The sequence below is a fragment of the Taudactylus pleione genome, unplaced genomic scaffold (genome assembly GCF_031769625.1).
Source record: "Taudactylus pleione unplaced genomic scaffold, aTauple2 ptg000036l, whole genome shotgun sequence".
NCBI classification, from domain to species: domain Eukaryota; kingdom Metazoa; phylum Chordata; class Amphibia; order Anura; family Myobatrachidae; genus Taudactylus; species Taudactylus pleione.
Window position 1 is genome coordinate 12,935,663 of NW_028284438.1, and position 17,346 is coordinate 12,953,008.

The 17,346-nt window shown below is 42.6% G+C and overlaps 1 protein-coding gene across 1 annotated transcript in view; it reads left to right on the forward strand.

Annotated features, from left to right (window-relative positions):
* Positions 1-532: 532 nt before the first annotated feature.
* The window catches only part of FAT4 (FAT atypical cadherin 4), a 278,396-nt gene continuing 261,582 nt past the window's right edge, over positions 533-17,346 (forward strand). Inside the window, exon 1 of the mRNA XM_088452295.1 lies at positions 533-5,620. Coding sequence (XP_088308421.1) covers positions 533-5,620 — 5,088 coding nt within the window. The remainder of the gene's footprint in view (positions 5,621-17,346) is intronic.

The window sequence follows — 17,346 nt, forward strand, 5'->3', positions numbered from 1 at the left end:
GGCTCCTATGAGATAGCTGGTCTTTAGTGGGCTCTGCAGGGAGCAGTTGAAGGAGCAGAGACGGAGATATAAACTGTAAGTCATCCCTGTGCCTGGACCAGGCTCCTCTCAGTGATGCGATCACCAGCTGAGGGTCTCCTCCTACTACACGCTGCGACAAAGGTGCGTGCATACTGCGCTAGTGCAGTAACTTCCCTGCAAGTCTATAATAACCTGAGATGTTTCTTCTGTCTGATTAAACTGTGACTGCACTGCGGGATGCGCCGCTGTTCAGCTCCTGGATGTACAATTGAATTCCTCATCACATGCTTCTTCCATATTGAGTGCTCACAAAGGGATCTTCTTCAGTTGATGGTGATATATATATATATATATATATATATATATATATATATTTTGTTGTATTATTCTCTCTAATCCTCGGGAATTAGTGGTGGATGTTGTTACATTTGTGATATTCTGCATGGAACTTTGCACGTGCAAAATGAGCCTGCTGTGTGTGAGGATACATTACCTGCATAGACTTTCACTGATGCATTTGTTGGTGTCCTTGTTGGTGTCAGTGCCTGGAGCACTAAGCAGCTCCCAGCCCCGTCAAATGTTTCAAGTTCTGGAGGAACAACCACCAGGGACCTATGTAGGTACCATCAGCACCAAACCAGGGTTTACCTACAGACTTAGTGAATCCCATGCCCTATTTAGCATTAACTCCACTTCTGGCTTCATACACACCACCTCAATCATAGACAGGGAGAGTCTTGCCAATGATATTATCAACTTGGTGGTTTTGTCCAGTCAACCAACTTACCCAACTGAAGTCCGTATTACTGTCTTGGACATCAATGACAACTCACCTGTGTTTCCTGACCCCTCTATTGTGGTGTCTTTTAAAGAGGACACACAAGGAGGAAGACAGGTCATACTGGACACCGCAACAGATTCTGATGCTGGCACTAATGGGGTAGATCACCGTTCCTACCGCATCGTTTCAGGAAACCAGGATGGACGCTTTAAATTGGGTATTACAGTCAACCCAAGTGGGGATGGTGCTTTCCTGCATTTGATGTCACAAGGTCCTTTAGATAGAGAAACCGTTCCATGTTATTATCTGCTGGTGGAAGTGGAAGACAAAGGAATGCCCCAAAAAGTAGGGCACCTGCAAGTGAATGTAACCGTGCAGGATATTAATGATAATCCACCTGTATTTAGTAGCTCTCAGTATCAGGCCAGAGTTGAAGAGGATGCTCCTGTAGGTTCAAGTGTTCTTAAAGTAGAGTCAACTGATAGGGATGATGGGGATAATGCTGCAATCATGTACCAGTTGGCAGAAGGCACCCCTTTTCAAATTGATCCAGAAAGTGGCCTGGTCACCATCAGGGAGCCACTGGATTACGAAAGTCGACGACAATATACACTCAGTATTGAGGCCAAAGACCTGGGCACTCCACCACTTACAGGCCGTGCAGAAGCAGTTGTCCGTCTGATTGATGTTAATGATAATGACCCTGTTGTGAAATTTCGTTATTTGCCCGCCATCTCTCGTTATGCATCAGTGGATGAGAATGCCCAGGTCGGAACTGTGGTGGCATTGCTTACTGTCACTGACTCAGACTCTCCTGCTGCAAATGGGAATGTCACAGTGGCTATTTTGGGAGGCAATGAGCAGCGCCATTTTGAGGTACAAACATCCAAAGTACCCAACCTAAGCCTAATCAAAGTAGCAAGCGCACTGGACCGGGAACGCATACCTTCCTACAATTTGACTGTTAGTGTGTCAGATCAGGGTCACCCTAGGCCAAGATCATCAGTGGCTAGCCTCGTGATTTATGTCAATGATATCAATGATCACCCTCCAGTCTTCCAGGAACCACAAAGTAAAGTGGAGATCAGTGAGGACTTACCACCTGGTTCATACATCTGTGGAGTTTCAGCTACAGATGGTGACACCGGACTAAATGCCAATCTACGATACGCTATTGTATCTGGAAATAAGTTGGGATGGTTCTCCATTAGTGAACACAGTGGTTTAGTGACAAGTACCTCCACATTAGACCGTGAAACTGCCTCCCAACTGCTTCTTAATATCAGTGCAAAGGATCAGGGTCCACAGCCCAAAACTAGCTATGCTTCTCTTCTTGTTAGTCTTTTGGATGTGAATGATCAAAGGCCTACTTTCACCGGCTCCCCAGCTGGTAACCAACACTGGGTGTCCTTACCCGAAAATTCCCTTATTGGCACCGAACTTATCACATTGAAGGCAACAGATGGTGACCTTGGGAACAATGGCACCATCCGTTTCTATTTTGATTCTGACAACCAAAGCCCATGTCAAAGTTCTTTCCGCCTAGACCCATTGTCTGGCCAACTTAGTACTAGGACTGAGATGGACAGGGAGCAGCAAGAAAAGTGCAACTTAGTAGTTCTGGCCACTGACCTTGGAACCCCACCACTGTCTTCCTCAGCTAAAATCACTGTTACTCTATTGGATGTAAATGACAATAGTCCTGTTTTTTACCCTGTGCAATACTTCGCCAACATTCAGGAAAATGAACCACCTGCGAGTTTTGTTGTTTCTGTGACAGCTGCTGACCCTGACTTGGGCACAAATGGTACTGTTAAATATTCTATCAGAGTCGGGGACACTTCCAAATTTCAGATCAATGCAGACACAGGAGCCATTTCTACAAAAGCTGCCTTAGACAGGGAAGAAAAAACAGCTTACCAATTGAAAGTCATGGCCACTGATGGCGGAGGCTTACAGTCTCACAACCATGCTATTGTTACCATCACTGTGTTGGATACCCAAGATAATCCACCATCATTTACCCAGGACACATACAGTTTTGTTATGTTTGAGAATGTGGCATTAGGATATAATGTTGGCTCAGTCACAGCAACCACAATGGACCTGAATACCAATATCACTTACCTTATCACCACAGGGGACCAAAAAGGAGTATTTGCTATCGATAAAGCAACAGGTCTAATCATGACAGCAGGTGTGATAGACAGAGAAGAACAAGGTTTTTACCAATTGAAAGTTGTAGCTAGTGGTGGGGCAGTAACTGGGGAAGCAATTATTAATATTACAGTTAAAGATTTAAATGACAATTCTCCCCACTTTCTACAGGCAGTAGAGAGTGTAAATGTGGTGGAAAATTGGAAAGAAGGTCATATTATATTTCATGCTAAGGCTGTTGACCTAGATGAAGGTGTAAATGGCAGGATTGCTTATATCTTAAAGCATAACCCTTTAGACTTATTTCAAGTGGATGAAGTAAGTGGTGCTGTGAGTATAACAGGAGCTCTAGATGTCAATGCTGGCTCATACCAAGTAGAAATTCTAGCATCGGACATGGGTGTTCCACAGCTCTCATCCAGCTTCATATTAACTGTTTCTGTGCATGATGTTAATGATAACCCTCCAGTGTTTGATCAGCTGTCATATGAAGTGACCCTCTTAGAGTCAGAACCAGTTAACTCCAGGTTTTTTAAAGTGCATGCTTCTGACAAAGATTCGGGGACTAACGGCGAAATCACATATCATATTACAGATGGAAATGTGGGGGAGGCATTTGGTATATTCCCAGATGGACAGTTATACGTTAAGAGTGAACTGGACAGAGAGGTTAAGGATATATATGTTTTACTTGTTACAGCTTCAGACAGAGCTGTTGAACCGCTAAGAGCCACAGTAAATGTTACGATAATACTTGAGGATGTCAATGACAATAGGCCATTATTTAACAGCACTAACTATGTCTTCTATTTTGAAGAGGAACAAAAAGGAGGGTCATTTGTTGGTAAAGTGTTTGCTGTGGATAAGGACTTTGGTTCTAATGGTGAAATTATGTATGCATTTGAAACTATGCAACCTGATTTTGAGTTAAACACTGTTACAGGGGTCATAATCAGTACTCACCAATTTGACAGAGAGGCTCTTATGAGGCAAAGGGGTGCAGCAACATTCACACTGAAAGTTTCTTCAACTGATCTAGGTTTACCAAAACCACTAAAAGACCAGGCCACTGTCCAGATTTATATAAGAGACATAAATGATAACTCTCCCAAATTCTCCAAAGATCTATACCAAGCCAGTATATCAGAGTCAGCAGCAAACATGACCCAGGTGTTAAGGGTCTCTTCTTCTGATGGTGATGAGGGGAGCAATGGTGTGATGAGCTATTCTATTATTAAAGGGAATGAGGAAAACCGCTTTTCGATAGATTATGGTACAGGGCAAGTAACACTGGTGGGAAAGTTGGACCATGAAGCTACAGCCTCCTATTCTCTCATCATCCAAGCTGTGGATTCTGGGAAAGTCCCCTTAAGTTCTACATGCACATTAAGTATTGATATACTGGATGAAAATGATAACACACCATCTTTTCCCAGGGTAGCTCTCTTTGTGGATGTATTAGAGAATATGAGGGTTGGGGAACTGGTGTCCTCTGTTGCAGCCACAGACTCTGACTCTGGTGATAATGCTGATATTCTTTACAGTATTACCGGGACTAATAATCATGGCACCTTTAGCATTAGTCCCAACACTGGGAGCATTTTCCTGGCTAAAAAGCTGGACTTTGAGACCCAAGCACTGTACAAACTTAACATCACAGCTAAAGATAATGGCAGGCCCCCTCGTTCATCTACCATGTCAGTCATAATACAAGTGAGGGATTTCAATGATAACCCACCCAGCTTTCCAACAGGAGATATGTTTAAATCGATAACAGAGAATGTGCCTCTTGGTACCTCCATTCTCTCTGTGACTGCCACTGACCCTGATGCAGACATTAATGGACAGCTCAGCTATGCTATCATCCAGCAGAAGCCTAGGGGCAGTCACTTTTTAATTGATGAGGTGCGGGGCACAATCTACACTAATGCAGAGATTGACAGAGAGTTTGCCAACCTTTTTGAACTGACTGTCAGGGCCAGTGACCAGGCTGTCCCTATAGAGACTAGGAAATATGCCCTGAAGAATGTCACTATACTTGTTGGTGATCTTAATGACAATGTCCCAACATTTGTGTCTCAGAATGCCTTTGCTGCAGATCCTACCCTTGTTATCGGTTCTGTGCTGACCACAGTCACAGCTTTTGATCCAGATGAAGGTCCCAATGGCGAAATAGAATATGAAATCATTAATGGAGATACTGGAACTTTTATTGTGGATCGTTACAGTGGTGACTTAAGGGTGGCCTCTCCCATGGTACCCTCTCATCTTTTATACAAACTTATAGTGGCTGCCACTGATTTAGGACCTGAGAGAAAGAGAACTACAACTGAGTTGACCATTATTCTTCAAGGAACTGATGGTCCAGTTTTTTCCCAGCCAAAGTATATAACTATTTTAAAAGAGGGTGAACCTGTTGGAACCAATGTGATTTCTATTGAGGCGTCCAGTGTCCGAGGCTCAGAGACTACAGTGGAATACTTCATTGTCTCTGTGAATTGTGAAGGAAAAACTGTTGGACGTTTGTTCACCATTGGACGCAATACAGGTGTCATACAGACTGCAGCAGTTCTGGACCGGGAGCATGGAGCACGCCTCTACCTGCTGGATGTGTATGCCATTGAGAGAGAGACCAGTTTTCCCAGAACGCAAAAAGCAGAGGTGAGATCTTTTACCTTTATGTAACCTGCAATGTGTAAGATTATTTTCTTTATGTGTTAGAGAACACAGATCCATTTTGTTCAGCCAGACCCAGGTCTGTGCTGAGATAGTAATCTGGATGAGAACTATGGATCATGTATTTTGTGAGTAGCAAGTTCAGGAGTGTCTGTCAATTAGTATAGAGGATATAACTGATGCTTTGTGATAATATACAGTATATAAAAAATAATGTGCTAAACACGTGGATGGGGGGTTGATTATACAAATGCATATGTTGGCTTCACCTTAGAACATTTAGAATTCTCTGTATTCTTGTATCTAAAATAATTCATTGTTTTCTTATTCATTTCATGTGGTACAGGTACAGTAAGCGGTAATATAAATGTGTGCTGGACAGCTCATGGGAGAGCACAAACTGCCTCTATCTCTGTCATGTTGATTTATATTGTGCTCTTACACCCCCAGGATCATTAGCTGATATGTTCTATGTGACCTTTCAACACTAATTGTGCTATATAATTGCTGCAGTACAATGGAAATACCAGTAGATAATAATTTACAACAAATGTATAATGTATGTAGGTAGTGGGTATTGTTTTTTACCTGTACAAGTGCCACATAGTGCCTGTAATGAACAAAAGGACTATAAGACAGAGAGGGAGATGTATCAAACCTTGGAGTGAGATAAAATACCAACCAATCAGCTTCTAACTGTCATTTTTTAAACACAGCCTGTAAAATGTCAGTTAGAAGCTGATTGGTTTTTATTGGGCGCCCAGTTGTGATGTCAGTCACCCGCGGCCTCTGCAGCAAGTGTACGGGTGGATGGCTGGCCGCCCGTACACACAGCTCGATGCACCAATACATCGGCAGATATATTGGACATCGGCTGTGCTGCACAGCTGACGCGATATATCTGTGAATTACGTTGTTCACAGACATTTCGTCTGTACACACTGGCTGACGCACACGCAATATATCGGACGTTCAGTTGAAATAAATCAGCCAGTTTGTACCCAGCATGAGTGCTTGTTACAAGCAGTGTTCTCGCAGTTTGCTACAGTAACTACTTCTATAAGTGAATCCTTCTATAATTACTTATCCTGTATCATAGTTTACACGGCTAATCTGGTAACCCTGTGTGGGGAAGACCAGCACAATATAAACATGCTGACACCTACAGTTTAATTCTCTCTCTTGCAAGTAGTCTCCAATCTATTACATTGTGAGACCAGCGATCTTCCTTGTGCTGACTAAACCTCTGGAAAGTTGTGTGGCCTTAAACAAAACAAGAGATTAGGTTCTCTATACTTAATGAAAACATTTTGGAAGTACTGGAGTTTTGTAGCTGACATGCTTTAGGTATGCAGGGTCTCATTGCAGAGTTTTGCAGTGTTAGAGAGAGCTCTTCTGACGAGGCGGCTCAGGTTTCCAGCCAGTGTTTTAGACTCTTTTGGTCGCAGTAGCCTGTGAAACGTTCTACTGCTTACAGAGAGTTTCTAAAATGAAGTTATGACTTTTACTGGTTAGCCCAAGCCTTACCTCAAATGAAAAACAAATGTTTTCCTATTGAAGCATTTTAGGATCTGCACATAGAGGCTAAAGTTGATGTATGCATGGATTCTTCCTTTACATTTGATACATTAATGTTCCTTATGTAGACTTTCCAATGGAATGTTATATTACTTTCAGAAAAAAACTAGCTGAAAGTTGCAATTATTACTAATAACCGTATCCTTTAGAACTACCAGGCAAAGGTTTATATTACTTTGTGGGGTAAATTTACTAAAGTGAGAGTTTTTAGAAGTGGAGATGTTGCCCATAGCAACCAATCCAATTCTACTTAATATTTAACTAGCACCTTCTAGAAGATAATAGCTAGAATCTGATTGGTTGCCATGGGCAACATCTCCACTTCTAAAAACTCTCATATTAGTAAATTTACCCCTGTGTCTATTGATGTGTTATCGATGGAGTTAAAAAACAAACATGCTGTGAAGAATTAAGTTTTTGCTGGCTTGCACTGAATAACATGTTGTGGTTGATTCAGAGGGCCTGATTCACTACCGTACGCAACTGCAAATACGCACACATCGCAGTGTGTGACCCGGCCGCTTCAATGGGGACTGCGATCGCAGTGAGTATGCAGACCCATTACAGAGTGTTTGACAGGATGCACTGATTGTGGGTGATGACGGGGGGTAGTCGGGGAAATGCAGACATGCCAGTCGGTTCGCACGCCATTGCAGGGGCGTGCGTAAATTATCCACTGCGATACCATACACAGTGTGAGGTCTCATAGCGTGCGTGGTTGTTAGCAATTTCTGAGTAAGGTCAATGCTTGTGCAAGTGTGCGTGAGGCTGCGACGGTACTCGATTGTACCAATGGTTTAGCCATTCTGCTAAGTATTATGGATGTGTGCAATGTAAAGTGTGCATCCTTATGTAGTTCTGAGTTTGCATTGCGATCACAATGGATTAGCATGCTGTCGCAGTTGAACTGTGTGCGTACGCAATATTGCGTAACGTAATGAATCAGGCACAGAGTTGGGAGCAAAGCAAAAAAAAAGCAAGTAAATTACATCTGGACAAACCATGTTGCAAAGCTGTGGGTGCCAATACATGTATTCTTTTTCCATGCAGGGTAAATACTGGCTGCTTTTGCATATACCCCACAAGCACTGGACAATTTTATATACAGATGGGCCCACATATATCCACCCTTCGTGCGTTACAATTCGCATTACACATAATGCGTGAGCGTCGCGTGACTCGGTAGCACAGAGCGCCTTTTCGTCGACTTTTTCCCTTCAAATGCGTCTTATTTGCAAAACATGCGACTAGGACGCACAAGCAGCTTCTGCTGAATAATTATATGCGGCATGCCTGTATTCCGTGTGCAACTGCGGTTATATCTGCATGTGAAATGCTACATTAGTGTCAACGGCTGTGACACTGTAAAGTAGCGTTTCGTATGCAGATACAGCCGCAATTGCACACAGAATACAGGCATGCCGCATATAATTATTCAGCAGAAACTGCTTGTGCGTCCTAGTCGCATCGCTGTGCAAATAAGATGCAATTGAAGGGAAAAAGTTGCAGGAAAAGATGCTCAGCGCTACCAAGTCACGCCACGACATGGTGAGACTAGAAGGGCTGTTTAATGTGCAAAGAGGCTAGATGTATGTGGACACATCTGCATAAATGGCAATTTAGATTTGAATATGGACATGTCCCATCCAAATCTAAATTTCTCTGCACATTTTAATTGTGCCCAACATACAGAGCAACTTGGTTTTGCCAAGGTGCAAATTATCTTGCTTTTTTTTTGCTTTGCTCCCAACTCAGAATCAGCCTCATTATCTTTAGCTGTAAAAAGTGCCCTAGGGCACGTACTCACAGGTGGTTACTGCAGTTATATAGTAGCACCAATATATCACTATTATGAATAAAGTCATGGAACCCATGGTTCTCACATCCAACCCCAGACTGCTCTAAAAAAGCTGCATCCAAAGCAGGGGCTGGCTGGAAAATTTTAATCTGGGGCAGGCAGGTATATGGCACTAGCACATGAGCTGCGCCATCTCTAAAGGATGGTTTTAGATATAAACCTCAGAGGCTGACTTATCAAAGGGCTGTAAGACTTTCTGCTGGAGGATATGTGTGTTGTTGCTGGCAAAGGGCTTCTACTGTACACACTTTGCCACTGGCTCTAACTTCCACTGAGGAGCCTGAATATCTTGCATTGAGGTGCTACATATGTTAATACCAGAACAATAGCATTTTAAAGAGAATTTATTATCAAACTTTGTGAACAGGAGGTTTTGGTCGCATTGTTCACAAAGTCGGGTAATGGATAGCCGGCAAGGACCAGCGATGCATGTGCACGCTGCGTCCTTCCCGTCCCCGACTGTCTACTGAACATGCCCATCAACCTGGCAACGCTCGTCAGGTTTGGCATTTTAAGGCATAGTAGGTCGGGCTCCTTCACTCAATGACATTCAGTGAACGCTGTTCAATGCGGTCCCCGCACCTCGGCGACCTAGACATTCAGACTTTCAAGTCGCCTAATGTATAGGCACTTTTAGAATAAAGTATTATTTTTAAAGCAGTACTGTATAACTTATTATTTAAAAAAAAAAATAGGTTCTTGTTAAATATTTGGGTGTCACTGTAGCTCTCCAGTGCTGTGCGGCTTCTTCCACTTGTACTAATGTTCAGTGAGTAAGTCATTATATCGAGAATTTCAAAAACAAAAGTTCAAGTAGAGGCACGGATGTATCACGCCAAACAGCCCCTCTCTGCGCACTCATTCCCATTAGACTCTACTAGTGCCGGGTGTTTTTTGCGTCTTTTTTTTGCCGAACATGCGTCTAAGTCACAATGCGATGCAACTAGGATACATCAGCAGACGCACCAGCAGACTGTGCTGATTAATTTGATAGGTGACACTTGTATATCTGTGTGCGAATCAGCATGCCAAGTGCTACGATGCAGCAGCCACAGCTTTTTTCCACACCAAGTTCCATCTTCAGACTCATCAAATTAATCAGTACAGTCTCCTGGTGCGTCCCAGTCGCATCGCATTGCAGCATTTTCGGCAAATAACGACTCCCAAAGCTAGCCGAGTTACGCAGACCTGGCAGCATATCGCCCTGCATGGCGTATCGAGGTTAGATGAGCAAGGACACATCTGTACCAGCACAGCAATGACAAACTTCAGTACAAGATGAAAAGAATAAACTTTATTTAAATTAGTTTCATTTGAGTTAAAAATAAGCAAAATATTAAATATACATTGGTTAAATGTTAAATATCCTGCATCTGAAAGGGATTTCATGGACGGGGCACTACATCATGCCTCGCCCTTCCCCCAATTTTTACATCTGGCACAGTTTATAGTGTTCTACCCTTTCAGATGCAGAATATTTAAAAATTGGATAATATATATTTTATGGTATGTAAAATATTTTCCGCCCTCCTGTGACCTTGGCTGTACTCTTCTGAGCATGTTTGGGGGCCTGTGCATGAGCAGTGTAACCCTGTTTCAGCTTCACCCCAGCTCTGTGATTTTAATAAATGACAGTCAATGGCACAACTACCACTGTTACAGATGTGCAGCAGATATGGGTTTTGCCTCACCGAGTATTTTTAATCATAAAAAATAAACACATTGGGCCAAATGTAATAGGTAGTCTGTTTTGGTAAATTGCGAGTTTGGTGCTAAACTCGCAATTTTTCACAACTCTCAAATGTAATAGGCTGTCTGTTCACTAAACCTCGCATTTTTCAGAGTTACTAAAACTCTCCATTCTCAAACTCGCATCCAGATGTTTTCACATTGAAAGCAATCAACTCGCCCAATGTAATAGAGTGTCTGTTTCAGACTTGCAAAAAAAAGATTACCAAAAGTCCCCAAATAATAGACATGCTGCAGGCTAGCGAGTACATCCTGAGCAGGTCAGATTAACACAGAAACATGCACATATCCATGAGATATGTACATGTTTCTGTGTGTACTTATGTTAAATGTTTTAAAATAAAAAAAAAATTACGTGCACCCCCTCCCCAAAACATAACCAGCCCCGGGCTTTATAAAGCCTGTTCTGGTTCTAAAAATACAGGGGCCAAAATGCATAGGGGGCCCCTGTATATTAAGAACCAGCACAGGGCTTTGCTGAGCAGGTCCTGGTTCTGGAAAATCAGGGGACAAAACGAGTAGGGGTCCCCTGAAAATTCCAGAACAAGCACCGAACTCTTTCTAGCAGGGGGATAATGCCACAGCCAGGGAAAACCTTTCACCGGTTTCCCCGGCCAAAGCATTATCCCTGACTGCTAGTCAGTCCAGGCCGGGGATCCCTGGGGAGTTGAGGACCCCCCCCCAATAAAGGGGTCCCCCTCTCCAGGGCACCCCAGGCCTAGACTGATAGCCCGGGGCTATCCCCGGCACCCTAGGGCGGTGGGTGCCGGGTTGATAGTGTAAAGTGTAAAATTAAAGTTTCCATATTGTCTTTGGTTGTAGAACCACAAGTACCAGCAAGCCTCTCCTGCATGCTGGTATTTGGAGAACCACAAATACCAGCATGCGGGGCACTACGGGACCGCTGGCACTTGTAGTTCCACAACTAAAGAAATACGTAAATAAACAAACATACACCATGAAAGTATAATTTTAATAAAACATACATGCACACTCACACGCACACTCACACATACTCACCTAGTATCCGAAGTAATCCATAGGGGTGTACCTGAATAAAAAAATCCATACTCACCTCTCCTATGCATCGATCATGTCCACTGGCAATCCAGGGGTTAAAATAAAAAAACGCAAAAAAACCCGATCCATACGCGACATTGTATCATTGATGTAACCACAAGATTAACCTCAATTAATCTTGCGGCTACGATGTAGCGGTTCTCACCATAGACGTCTATGGGGATTTCTCACCATCGACGTCTATGGGACACACAGGCTGGCCACATTCAGCTAATCAGGGAGCTGCTCCGACGGAGATGCTCCCTGATTGGCTAGCGGCCCCTTCACTGACGGGGCACACGTGTGCCCCGGTCATTTACGCGGAGCAAAGGTATGTGTACACACATACCTTTGCTCAGTCCGTATGGATCGGGGTTTTTTTTATTTTTTTATTTTAACCCCTGGATTGCCTACTTGGAGAAGAGGACGTGATCGACGCATAGGAGAGGTGAGTATGCATTTTTTTTTTCAGGTACACCCCTATGGATTACTTCGGATACTAGGTGAGTATGTGTGAGTGTGAGTGTGCATGTATGTTTTATTAAAATTATATTCACGGTGTATGTTTGTTTATTTTTATGGAAACTTTAATTTTACACTTTACACTATCAACCCGACACCCACCGCCCTCGGGGCTGTGGCATTATCCCCCTGGTAGAAAGAGTTCGGTGCTGGTTATGGAATTTTCAGGGGACCCCTACTCGTTTTGTCCCGATTTTCCAGAACCAGGACCAGCTCAACAAAGCCCTGTGCTGGTTCATAATATACAGGGGCCCCCTACGCATTTTGGCCCCTGTATTTTTAGAACCAGAACAGGCTTTATAAAGCTCGGGGCTGGTTATGCTTTTGGGGACGGGGTGCACGTTTGTTTTTTTTAACACACACAGAAGCCATCACGGATCTCACTGATCTGTGATGGCTTCTCTAAAACTCGCACCTTTTAATGCTACTCGCATTAAAAGGTGTCAGTTTACATAGTCCTAAACTCGCCTGCACTCGCAAATGCAGTAGCCTCGAGCTGAAAAGTGCGCAGGCTATTGAATTTGCGAGTTTCAGTACAAACTCGCACTTTTTAAAAGTGCGTGAAAGTGCGAGTTTGTACTGTTACTAAAACACACCCTATTACATTTGGCCCAATATATTTACAATAAAAGTAATATATAAAAATATTGGTCATGCACTAACCTAAATCAAAGTTAATGTGTTATTTCTATATTCTCTCTTGTGCCATCGGTCTGCTTTTTTTTCTGTCTTGTGTCTCAAAAAGGCTGCCCAGGAAGTTGTGTTTATGGCCTATGCGCCTACATCATTCACTATTACAATATTGATCCCACAGGACCATGTTACTATAGTAAATGACGCAGCCGCATAGGCCATGATCATTACTGCCCGACCGGATAGTGAAAGACTCAGTTGCATTAGCCGTAGTCTTTGCTACCCAGAAGGCTATGGTCATATTAAATTTCATGTAATTTCATGCAATTTGCTTGTATTATGGCCCCCTCCATTTACAGCACTGTATAATATGTTAACTAGGGGTATGTGAGCAGTGCCACCACTTTGGGAGAATGACTAGGAAGGAAAAGGGGCATTATAGTCGCTACTCTGGTGGCACTTGTATTTCTTTTGCAGGGTGCCATTCCAGCCTGGAGAGCCACCCGAGAGCTGCCCGTACATGTCCTTGGGATGCATCCTGCACTATTCTTCCTGGTCCTGACCCCCTTTTCATGAAATCATGATGTCACAGGTGCGGGGGGCATCGGGGCATTCCCACCCTGCTATGGCACTGCTGTCTTGGCCTCCCACTTTAGACCAAGGCCAGCCCTGATGAGTCCTTAGCCCCCCATCACCGAACCATCATCACTACCCCAGATCCACTACTACCTCCATATGCAAAAGAAAATATAAATTATAAAAAAGGCAATAAAATAAAATACAGCTATTAATAGGTTCATTAGAAAGTACAGTAGACATTTTGGTGTGTTAGACTCGTTTATTTTACTACACAATTTAGATTTGAAATGCAGTTTTGTAGTCTATAATAAACACTAATTGTAGTAGAGGTTTTCTTAAACATTATACTAACCAGTGATTGCTTTTTCTAGATTGCCTATGTTAATGGATTCATTATGTGGTACTTATTGTTTATTTTCTGTATTCTATCTGTTAGTGTATATATTACTGCTGTGGGGACATATTACTATTCTGTGGGGGGTATCCAATTAGCCGTGATATTTTTTCAAGGCTGAAAAACTGGGCTTTTTCTCCAATTTTTTTTTTTACCCTATCCTATTTGTTCGGATGAACAAATAGGATAAATCGCCCGAAAACACATAGGATCCGTGATAAGTTCACGGACCTATGTGTTTTCGCCATTTTGCTGCCAAAAAAACAGCACTTTTCGGGGATAATTTTTCAGGATACATCAGGTTCCGAAAAAAAATCCCAGAGAAATGCTGCTGCCGTCTGGCCGGTCTACGGGGCTAAATGGATAGCCCTGGGGGATTCATTAGCGCCCGTATGTCTCTTGTTTCAGTGTGAGTAATTATTCTCTCACATTTAGGTGTGTGGAAAAAATCTAAAAATATTGGGACTTTTATGTTTAAAATATTACTTGTAATATTTACTTAACATTTGGGGCCGAATTCAATTAGAGGCGAAAATATGAGATGCACGTTTTTTGACTATTTTCAAAGTATTGCTATATTCAATTCCAGGACGTTTTCGCCAAGGCGAAAACTCCATACGCAAAAGCAGTCGAACATATTTCTCCAGCAAAATCCATATTTTGGGGTACAAATGTGGGGACTTGGTTCAGAACCTTTTGGACACCCCCCCCCTAATGACTAATAGGGCAAAAAAATAAAAATATCTTAATTCACCCCAAAAAAGACATGTCATTTTTGGGGCAAAAATGTAAAATGTGTTGAAAAATGGGGCTTAAGTACTGGGATAGGTATTTTGGGGTGCTCTATGGATGGGACAGGTGTTTTTAGGATTGTAGGAGGCTGCATTAGGTGTATTATAAAAAATAATATTAATTCTGCACTTTACAAACCCCAAAATATACTAGTATCCATTTACATGTACCCCCAATTTAATTATAGCAATTATTTTTCCTAAATTACATTGCTTAATATAATGTTTCCACACTTACATTATACATAAAACAGCCCTTTGACTAATTACTTTTATTATGGCTAATAATACACTACTATATTGATTCCCCGGGTGAGTTAGGCTTTATTGGGGGTACAGACTGATTTCCCCTAAAAAACAGACCTTTTCGCCGGTGCCGCTATTCGCTGCATTCGCCAATATGCGCTTTCGCCTGTTTTACAACTGAATAGGGCGAAAAGCGTGTGCGCACATTGAGTAAGCAGGCGAAAACTTTGCCTCAAAACATGTGAATGAGGCAAAAACAACTCGCTTTTCGACGATCTCGGCTTTTCGCCGCTAATTGAATCCGACCCTTGGTTTGGATTGAAGCGTGGGTTTCATCTAAAGTAAAAATAAGTACCCTGTATCTCTGTAGCTGACCAGGCAACATATTTTAGCTCAGGTTAGTTTAATATGTACCCCCACCCACAACTGTCACTGCTGCCCCCCCAAGCTTCTTTCCATGCTTTTCACCAATGTATTTATATCATCACACAGTATTGATTTTCTCTTCCCAGGGATGTGACACAAAACTGTATCTAATGTAGAGAGCATAGAAGAGCTTTGTAGTTTCTCAGAGAAAATTACTAGCTCTGCGCATTGATATATATAATGGAAGAAGAACGTAGAATTAAGGTAGCGGGGGAACAAGAGCGGCGGTGCCGGTGATGAAGAGACTCTCAGGGCAGGCTCAGACCGCTGCCTGTCATTCAGTTTGACAGCACAGCAGGTTAGGTGCAGCACAACGGGGAGGGGTGGCCAGGAGGGGGAACAGCAAGGGGCGGGACTGTATGAAGAGCTGTTCAGGCTCAGCCGCTCTCTCTGCAGCAGGCTGCTGCCTGTCATACAGTGAGACAGGCACAGCGGCATCCGGCAGAAGCAACAACGGACTCAGCAGCAGCTGCAGGTAGAGCGACTCTCCAGCCTGGTGCCTCCCTGCACTGCAGGCTATGCTGAGTGGGTTGCGCCGGTCCTGCATGCAGGATTATTGATTTTCTTAATGTGAGTGTATAACCAGCTTAAGGGTGCAAAATCATGTTTAATAATCACTAGCACTGGAATATAGTTTTCAGACACTTGTGTAATATAGAGCAAATAATGACTCATTCTCATCATTGCTAAAAAAAAACAACATTTTAAAGGATTGCAGTATAAAGAGGCTGGGAATGCTGAAATTTGTGGTACCACAGTAGCCAAAGAAAGTCTATGCCTGGTTTTAATTATGCTTAATTAGATTCACTGTCTGCCTGGTTGGCACAGGTTAGCTAAATCTAGCCAATCACTGTATCTTTTAGGTATCCTGTCCTAGACTTGTAGATTTTTGTAGGGGGCTGTGAACAAAAACAAGAGAGTCCGGAGGTACTGTAAGTGCGGTAAATAGCCAACTTACATGCGCCATGAGTCTGCTCGCGGCTAATTGTTGAATCGACCATTTAGTGTATATGACCGCCCTGTGTGTTCCTCTACTTTTGAGTCAGCTGAAGACCTATGTTCCACAATTATACATTATTAGATTTGTGTGTACCAAGTCTATGCGCCTAAGCCAGGAGATGTGGCTGCACAGTGATAGTAAAAGCTGAAAATTCATTAAAATTCATACACGATATAGTACATGTCTGGATAGTTTTAATAACTAAAAGAGTCGTATTAATCGTGGTAAAGAAATTTAGATCAAGACACAGGGGCCTATTCATCAACACTAAAATAACAGTTTTAAGGATATTTTCCTTAATTACTGTTATTTTAGTATTCATTAACACACTTAACGCAGGAGATATAACTGATATCTCCTGGTTATGTCCACCTGCGTTAATTTCCACACTCCCCATACATTAGTATATGGATGTAGAAATTAGGCTATTCATCAAATTCCCAAAAATTATGGGGTCTAGTTACTAAGAAGTGTTAGGAGACAGAGTGAAAAGTGATAAGGTGCCAGCCAATCAGCTCCCAACTGTCATCTCACAGGCTGTGTTTGAAAAATGACTGTTGGGAGCTGATTGGCTGGCACTTTATCACTTCCTTATCACTGTTCACTCTATCTCCTAACACTGCTTAGTAAATAGACCCTTATGTATTTTTGGAATTTGATGGTGTTACTTTACGCCACTCTCAGATGGCGTACAGCGGGATATACTTACCTGCTTTCAGCCGGGCCCTCCTTGGCCCCCTCCGTCGCTCCCTGGTCCCTCCAACGGCTCCAGCTGTTGCTCTGACACTGTGTTCTCCCGGCAGAACACAGTAAAGTTAAAAAAACAAAACAAAAAAAACAATAACATTTAAAAAAGAAAACAATAAAGTTTAAAAA